Source organism: Poecilia reticulata, linkage group LG17 (assembly GCF_000633615.1).
Source record: "Poecilia reticulata strain Guanapo linkage group LG17, Guppy_female_1.0+MT, whole genome shotgun sequence".
Taxonomy (NCBI): Eukaryota; Metazoa; Chordata; class Actinopteri; order Cyprinodontiformes; family Poeciliidae; genus Poecilia; species Poecilia reticulata.
Genome location: NC_024347.1, coordinates 30589410 through 30597958, shown reverse-complemented (window position 1 = coordinate 30597958; position 8549 = coordinate 30589410). Strand labels below are relative to the sequence as shown.

The 8549-nt window shown below is 41.7% G+C and overlaps 2 protein-coding genes and 1 long non-coding RNA gene across 7 annotated transcripts in view; 1 reads left to right on the top strand and 2 right to left on the bottom strand.

Moving 5' to 3' along the window:
• Positions 1-1888, bottom strand: part of LOC108167075 (uncharacterized) — a 5753-nt gene extending 3865 nt beyond the window's left edge. The window contains exon 1 of the mRNA XM_017309910.1: positions 1123-1888. Within this exon, the coding sequence (XP_017165399.1) occupies positions 1123-1637 (515 nt within the window). The 5' untranslated portion in view covers positions 1638-1888. The remainder of the gene's footprint in view (positions 1-1122) is intronic.
• A 909-nt stretch (positions 1889-2797) lies between these two features.
• The window catches only part of dnaaf11 (dynein axonemal assembly factor 11), a 42068-nt gene continuing 36316 nt past the window's right edge, over positions 2798-8549 (top strand). For 3 of the 5 annotated variants that reach the window (XM_008434765.2, XM_008434767.1, XM_008434768.2), the window contains exons 1-6: positions 2798-2871; positions 3292-3459; positions 4837-4914; positions 4983-5155; positions 6091-6251; positions 6394-6531. In XM_008434765.2, the coding sequence (XP_008432987.1) occupies positions 2862-2871; positions 3292-3459; positions 4837-4914; positions 4983-5155; positions 6091-6251; positions 6394-6531 (728 nt within the window). In that variant the 5' untranslated portion in view covers positions 2798-2861. Of the gene's footprint in view, positions 2872-3291; positions 3460-4836; positions 4915-4982; positions 5156-6090; positions 6252-6393; positions 6532-7126; positions 7577-8549 lie in introns of those variants that run through there. The other 2 variants (XM_008434766.2, XM_008434764.2) reach the window with 2 other exon arrangements.
• LOC103480027 (uncharacterized) lies at positions 3366-6120 on the bottom strand. Its single transcript, XR_536028.2, has 3 exons — positions 6030-6120; positions 5887-5964; positions 3366-3493 (listed from the first exon to the last, which is right to left on the bottom strand). It is a non-coding gene; the product is annotated as an uncharacterized LOC103480027 (long non-coding RNA).

The window sequence follows — 8549 nt, the reverse complement described above, 5'->3', positions numbered from 1 at the left end:
TTTTTTGTTTGCTGCATTTCATTTGTTTTTGTCTCTTTTTTTGTTTGCTGTATTTCATTTGTTTTTGTCTCTTTTTTTGTTTGCTGCATTTCATTTGTTTGCGTCTCTTTTTTTGTTTGCATGTTTTCTCTGCTGCTGCGCATTTGCACCTGTCGGCCACCGTAAAAAAACAAAACAACAGGAAAAAAAAATCCAGAAAAATGTCTAATATTTCCATGATGAACTGTAAAATGCAGAAATCCCAGACAAACAGAATAAGCTGTTATTTTTATACGTTCTCCTGGCGTTTTGAAGGACTATCAGATTGAGCCTCAACTGAAACGATCATACCAGTAAAGCAAGGTGGAGGCTCCATCATGGTTTAAAACAAAAACATCTGCTTGTGTTGAAATGCCTCTGAAAGCCCAGTCAGTCATCTCCACTGCACTGACTGAAGAATAAAAATATCAAACTTTTATGCTTGTTCCAACTGTACAAACAATATTTTTAATATCTAGAAAGAATGTATAGTTAAAACTTGTGGTTTTCCAGATCAGGACATTTGAAACTTTAGGAAGAATTCTCATGTTTTGTTTTTTTTCCAAATGTTTAACGCTGACAGATTTGTGAAAAACAGAATCAGAAACCATCATGCTTCTAGCTTTGTGGGGCTGTAATAAATCAGGAATGTGTGTAAATGACTTCAGTTCCAAAATACTTATTTTATATTCCATCCTCGGAAAGATGGCAGTGTTTACTGTTTACCCAGCGCTGCCCCTCCCCCACCTGCTGCTGAGGAAAGAGGACAGCTACATTTTTTCCTCTCGAGGAAATAAAGGAGCAACATCTACCAGGCTGTAACACCGTCTTACAGCTGCTACTTGTTTAATCTTATTTAAAACATTATGACTGCAACAGCTGTTATTTTAGGTAGGCATAATTGTCATAATGTTTCAAATAAATACAAACAAATTGTTATAGTTTGTAGTAGAACACAGGCGTTATATTTAATCTGTGTTATTTCTCTGGGTGACATTATAGAATAAAAACATTAAATAGACAGTAGGTTGGTGGTGGCCACATGGGATTCTGCTCAGGGCTCCACTCACCTTTTAACCGGCCCTGGAAACAGGTCAAACCCACTAAATACTTCTTCTATAACTGTAGTAACGCAGGGATGTTTGGTAGTTCCCGGTTTTATTAATATACCGAATTAAAAAGTGACTAAAAGTAAACTCTTCCTGCTGAGAATTGCATCCTAACTTTGTTCCCAGTAGAGCCGAAACCGCTTTATTGCAGTTTTCGGATGGAGTTTGGTGGAAACATGAAGCTCTGATTCCATTATTCGCAACCAATAATAATAATAATAATAAAAGCAGAACCGGTAGATGAACCTTCACCTGTTCGGTTCCGCTGAACTCACCGGCTGCAGCCTCCTCCGGCCCGCCGTCCCTCCGGCGGCTGCCCCGAGCGATGATGGACTCGATGAGCTCCAGCTTCGTCCGCAGCGCCTCGTTCTCCTTGCGGCTGCGGGAGATCTCCAGCTGCAGGACGGCGTAGCCGTCATCCACCAGCCCGCAGATCTCCGCCACCGCGGCTCGGGTCAGCGCCTCCATGATGGACGACAGCTGGGACTGGAACCCCTTCAAGCTGCTCATTCTGGCCGGGAAACGAGCGCAAATCTCAGCAGCAGCAGCTCCGTAAGGCCGGGAGGGTGAGATCCAGAGACCTCCGGCGTTCTGGGGACGACTAAACCGTTTTCGCAGCCGAAGAACGGCTCACCTGCTCAGGGAAAACGGCCGGATGCTGCAGATGTTGTTCGGACTTCCCCTCTGTGTGCGCTGAATTTTCAAAATAAGGGTCAGGGGCTTAATGAGATGCGGTGTTCAAGAACACATTGTAAATGCGGGCTTTATTGTGTTTTGTTGTTTTTTATGTTTGACAAATGAGTTTAAATGTACATTAAATAATATATGTTTGAAGAGAATGACATTAAAGTTGTAATAAAACGAGAATGAAGGTGTAATATTACCATAATAACGAAATAATACGAGAATAGGGTCGTACTATAATGACCAAGGTATAATAATATAAGAATAAAGTCATCAATATGAGATTAAAATTGATTATTCATATTGCACGACTTTATTACCGTAATTCATGACTTTATATTGTATTTATTTTCTTCGTCTTCTCCGTCTTAAGACGAAATCGTTCCTGAATCAGAAGAGATGTTTTTACGCCTGAAACAAACAGTAAAATATGTGTTGCAGAAAATTAAAGTTTAATAAGTGATGTAGAACTATCACCCAGCATGTCAGGGAGGGAAATTAGCTAAATCAATAAGTTCATGAGAAGTAAATATACATTTGAGAACCTATAAAAAGTCAAATATTTCATTTCTATTTCAAATTCTAGTTTAAATTCACAAATATTTTATTAATCTTAAAGGGAAATTAAATGTTATTGTAACTCCTATTATTTAAGGAAAACTACAGTAAAAACTTTAAAATAAATTAGTAGGAGACAAAAAGAAAGACAATAAAACAAGCATGAGTTGCTACAACAAACGTAAAAATTAATACATTATATAAAATAATGATGTTGGAGTATTTACATTAAACAGAAGTATGAACTTAGTCTGATTTATTGATCAATTTTGACTGGATCCTATCACTTTTGCTACATTTAAAGGTTCACTAATACACTTATCACTCTTAATTTTTTTATTCTTAATTTTTTTTTACTTGTTTTGTGATCATTTCAAGTTCAGAAAAGAAAAACCTTAAAATTAGTTTTGAAATACTTGAAATTTCCTGCAGAAATTGAACGTAGCACAAAGTTGGTTTCCACGGCAACGCGTCACAACGACTGAGACGAAGATGGTTTACAGTAAGTTTAGGGGGAAATGTTCCGAAAAACGAATAAAAATGAACACTTAACGTCTATGAGCTTAATTTTACAGTTATCTTTTGGATTTATTTGTTTTAAAATCATATTTGTATCTCATTTTTATTAGTTTTTGGTTACAGTTTGTTTCCGCTTCATGGAAAATAAATGCTAGTTAGCTTAGCCGCTCAGTGGAGTTGTTACGTAATTATTTTTGAAAAACTATGCGGAGAAGTATCACTGATCAATAAAAATGAGTAAATTATAATATTCTAATGGTTTAAAATAGTCTTGTGTTGAATTAATTCATTCTGTTGTAGGTTCCTGACATGGTTTAATGTAATAATTGAATCATAAACATCCAGAAACGCTCCATAAAGTCCCGTGGATCCATGTGAAGTCCGTGTTTTTCTCTCCATCCAGTCACAGAGGAGCTGATCCGACGGCGGGCCGAGCACAACGACTGTGAGATCCTGTCCCTGGAGGAGGTTTCTCTGCACCAGCAGGACATCGAGCGGATCGAGCATGTGGACCGGTGGTGCCGGGAGCTGAGGATCCTCTACCTGCAGAACAACCTCATCCCCAGAATCGGTGCGATCGGGTCCAGGAGACACATCAGACTGAGCTGCATGGAAAACACAGTCAGGATGGGGTTCATACTGTATCATCTGCAGCTTTAAGTGGTTTATTTGAACCATTCTCCGTCCAGGGTGGAATAATAATTATGCAACATACAGTAGAAATGATTTTAAAAAACTGGAGTTTGAAGTTATTATTTATTTATGGTAAAAATGAAAAAGAAAAGAGCTGTTGCCTTGCAGCACGAAGGTTCTGGGTTCGATTCCCGGCCCCAGTCTTTCTGCATGGAGTCTCCATGTTCTCCCTGTGCATGGTGGGTTTTCTCCAGGTACTCCGGTTTCCTCCCACAGTCCAAAAACATGACTGTCAGGTTGATTGGCCTCTCCAAATTGCCCCTAGGTGKGAGTGTGTGTGCATGGTTGTGTGTCTCTGTGTTGCCCTGCGACAGACTGGTGACCTGTCCAGGTGACCCCGCCTCTCGCCCAGAACGTTAGCTGGAGAGGCAGCAGGACCTCCTGACCCCACTGAGGGACAAGGGTGTTAGAAAATGGATGGATGGTAAAAATGACTCGAAACCCCTCAGCTCAGGAAGGAAGTTTAATGTCAGTTTGCTCAGTGAGTACCAAAACCAGTTCTGATGAGTTGTTACAATATAATTGGTCAAATATTCATCCAGAATTGTGTTAAAATCATATTGACAGATGCAGAAGTGTCTGGAGAAGGTGAGACCTAGTGAGGAGCTTTAAAGGGTGTGAATACTTTTGATTTTCACAGTTTTAAAAATGATTTCATTTCTTTTTATTCCCTTAAAAAATAAACTTTGAAACTGCTCATTAAAACCCCTAAATTATAGCATTCGTGTCAACGTATGGAAACCAGAACTTTGTTATTTATGGTAGAAATGATTGGATGACAGAGACGTGAATCTTTCAGCAGCAAGAAAATAAATTCTGATTTTTTTTTTAGGCTCAAGATTCGATCCAGAAACTGTTTTTGTTTCAGAAACCATTTATTCTACTCCAACAGATTCTCTTTAAATTATGTGACTGACCAGAGGAATCACTTTATATGAAACATTTATTTAAAACAGTTCTAAAAATACTGTCAGATTATATTTAAACAAAAACAGGTTTGTGCATAAAATACTTAAATAACAAATATTAGGTTAGCTGCCTGGGTTTTCCTTAAATGAAAATATATCAAATAATCATTCAAAATATTATTTTACAAACGTTTAAGCAGGTGAAATGTGATTGTTTTGAATTGATTCACAGAACTGAATTCTCTGTTATTATCAGAGTTTCATCAGTTATAGAGCTGCAAACACTGAGTTCCTGAGGACATATTATTGTTTTATCTTCTATAGTTTGGTCTTTTCTGATGTTGCAGAGAACGTGGGGCGCCTGAAGAAGCTGGAGTATCTGAATCTGGCCTTGAACAACATCCAAGTCATTGAAAACCTGGAAGGTGTGCGCTGAGCCGACCCTGCAGGCCCGACTTTCAGAACCAGACTCTGATTTTGCTCCTGCCCTCAGGCTGTGAGAGCCTCCGGAAGCTGGACCTGACGGTGAACTTCGTGGGCCTGCTGAGCAGCGTGGAGTCGCTGCAGCACAACGCCCACCTGAGGGAGCTCTTCCTGGTGGGGAACCCCTGCACCGAGTTCCAGGGCTACCGGCAGTACGTCGTGGCGGCGCTGCCTCAGCTCAAGGTCAGCGCGCTTCCTCACACTTCATCAGCAAAACCCTGGCTTTAAAGAGGACCTGTTACGCAACATTCACACTTCGCAGGTTTTTGTTCTTCCATTTTGGCGTCTATTTCTTCTAAAAACAGCCCAAGAGCTTAATTAGCAACTTTTTTTTATCTTTCCATCATGTTTTAATGTTTTTCCTTCATCAGGAACAAACCTGGAGTGTCACTTTGATTCTTTCAACCATGTTTAAGAAATCCTTTAATCGCCATGTCCAAAAAACCTGGGTGGACTTAGCCCCGCCTTCAAAGTGCAGCTCCTCCCCTCAGCTCCTTCAGACTAGCCAGAAGCTATTAGCAAACACCTGCAGAGCTCATTATATGAGCTTCTAATCAGAGCAACGCTGGTAAAACTCTGTTCAGGGGTTAATAGAGGAGCCATGTTGGAATGACTTCCTGGAGGCGGAGCTTCAGAAACAGCAGGAGTTTCTTAAAGAGACAGAGGCCCAATTTCAAGGCGTTACATTACAGAGTAAAATTTCTATGAATCCAAAACACCCAGCTACGCTGTAGCTGCAGGTTATAGTTTTTTGGTTTCAAAAACCTTCAGAAGGTAACATCCATAATCAGCAAGCACTGCCGCGTTACCTAGCAACCCAAGCCGAGCTCCAGCCCGTTTGCTCACCTGGTTTTCCTTCTGTCTGTGCAGTACAATGGCTGCTGGAAAACACAAATGTTTCGTTGTTGACTTACCATCCAGAAACCACTTGCTGCATTCTGGTTGGTTGTGCAGGAGGCGCCACTTCTTCTTTGCCATAAACCTACGCTAACCTGTTCCATGAAGCACAATAGGTCACCTTTAAATACCTTTCAGGATCTTGATTTGAAGGCAGTACCTGCAGCTGAAGCTAAGTCGTTAGCATCCAGAAGTCCCCTGTCCTGTGTGTCCGTCTCCAGTGGCTGGACGGGACGGAGATCAGCCGGTCGGAGCGGATCAGAGCCTCGCAGGGCCTGGAGCAGGTGAGGAGGCGAGTCAGGGAGCAGGAGCAGGAGTACCTGAGGAGGAGAGAGGAGCAGAGAGAGGAGGCTGCACGACGAGACAAGGAGAGGAAGCCAGAGTGAGTTTCAGCAAGTGGAGTTATTTCTATCAGAAGAACAGAGTTTTGATCGCATTTCCCTTTAAATTCAGCATCTGGAGCTGAAAGCAAACCTGGCTCAAACTTTCCCAGATGGTCTGAATGTCTGCGTGTTCCTCCTCAGCTCACAGGACGACAAGGAGAACCTGCGGAGCGCCGAGGAGGAGGAGCAGGACTTCTGGCACACGCCCTGCTCCTTCACCCCCGAGTCCCGGCTGGAGGCGCACCGCCGCCTGGAGGAGGAGAAGAACGCCAACAGGAAGTGAGCGGACCAGTTTCATCCTCTGAACGCTCTGGCTCCGTTTGTGTCAGACGTTCGATTTAACACAGAATAATCCCAGAATAATCCCAGTCCTGTTTCATGAGTCTGACCTAGAAATTATTTAGCTTTTCTTTTACAGTAAATGTTTTTAAAAAGCCAAACATTTTAACTTTATTGTTTTGGAAACAAATTAAAAAGGTGAAATTATTTTATGGAGCAATTCTCCTAAACATTCACAATATTTTTGTTGAGAAAATTGTCAATTGTTTCCTGATCCTGCAGATTATTCTGGTTCTGACCTAATCCATCAGACTCTGGATAAATAAACATCCAAACTCAGATTTAAAAACATATTTAATTATGTATTTACAAAGCGTATCTATATTAAAATATCTATATTATTAGAAAACCAGGCATTAAACAGCAACCAATATCTGAGAACTTAAAATATGAACTGTTTGGATGTAGTTTAGGATCTTGGCCACCAGGTGTCACTATAGCACCTGTTTCTGTCTCCACCTGAGCAGAAACTGAACACCTGAGCAGCTGATGTTACGACACTTCCTGACATTTTCTTACTTTCTTCATTCGTGAGGAAAATCAGAGGAAAACTCAGAGAAATGTTGCAGGAAGGAAGCAGAGATGAAAACAGATTCAGCTCCGGTTCAAACTGGTTCAGGATCCAGTTTAACAACCAGATAGAAAGATGGAAACCTTCAGTCCAGGTCGCAGAAACATCTGGACCACAGAACCAGACCTGCTGGTACCTCCCAACCCAACTAATGAGGTTTTTCCTCCTTTTAGGTTTCTTCTGTTTTGGGTTTGGTTCAGAATCATCCAGACTTTAATATCAGACAAAGAAAACCTGAGTAAACACAAAAACTGCTCCCAGAACCCGAGTCTAGATCAGATTTTTCCATTTCACCAAATTTGATGTTAAAATCGTAATTCATCAGCCGAATGCGACCAGATCCGACTTTTCACACGAGTCTGAACGACCCGATTCTTTTCAGACATTGTGGAGTATGTGGAGCTAAATTACAGTTTTGAAAGCGTCGGCAGTCTGAACTCTCATGTCGCATTTTATCCGACTTCTTCTTCTCTGACATGAAACATGCATCTTAATTCTGCACCAGAAGAAGACAGACGGTAAGTCAGGGACTTTCTCGTCCATTTGTTTAGGTCTGGACATAATTTGTCTTTTTATGATCTACCAGCCTGCTTCCTGTTGTCAGACGGGTTCTGTTTCAGTACTTTAAAGAAATGCGGCCATTTTCAGCCAGACATGTTTAAAGCGAAGCGGCAAAATCAAACGAGGTGGATTAGCAGAGCTAGAAAACAGCTGATGGAGTCTCTGCTGCCGGGATGTTGAGCTGCTAGCATGTCATTACAGCCTTCAGTCAGAAGCCTCTTCAGAATCGCTGTAACACTGACTGCTGCTGGAGCTCCTTCCGGCCCACAGCTTCAACATTCACTCTTTTTTTCCATCAATCTATTTATTGATCTTTTGGAATAAATTACAGAAAAAACAGAAGAAACGCATTGCCTTAAAGTCTTTACACACTGAAGCCAGAGATTCATCAGAGGAAGAAAAAACAAACGAATTAAATAAAAAACAAACCAAACAGGATAAAACATTGGTACACGTTGAGCGTTTCTGTGCAGAACCGAGAGCGGACCTTTGGGTTAACGGACCCGTCCTCAGCATCCTGAGCAGATGAAGAGATGGCCGACCTTAATCTGACGTCAGCAGAGCAGATTAGAGCGTCTGCCGCTGAGTCCGCTCGGGTTAATTAGCAGCTTAACGGGCCGATTGTTCTGAGAATGTTCTGGTGACGTCGGACTGAACAGAGACCGGCCGGGTCAGCAGGAAGACGGGATGTAGCCGCTGGACGCATCCTGGATGGACAGAACTGGACCCAAAGTTCTGCTGCGACCCGCTGGGACTCAGAACGCCCGGGTGAAGGTTCAGAACAGAACTGACGGGTTTAGAACAGAACCGACAGGTTTAGAGGTGA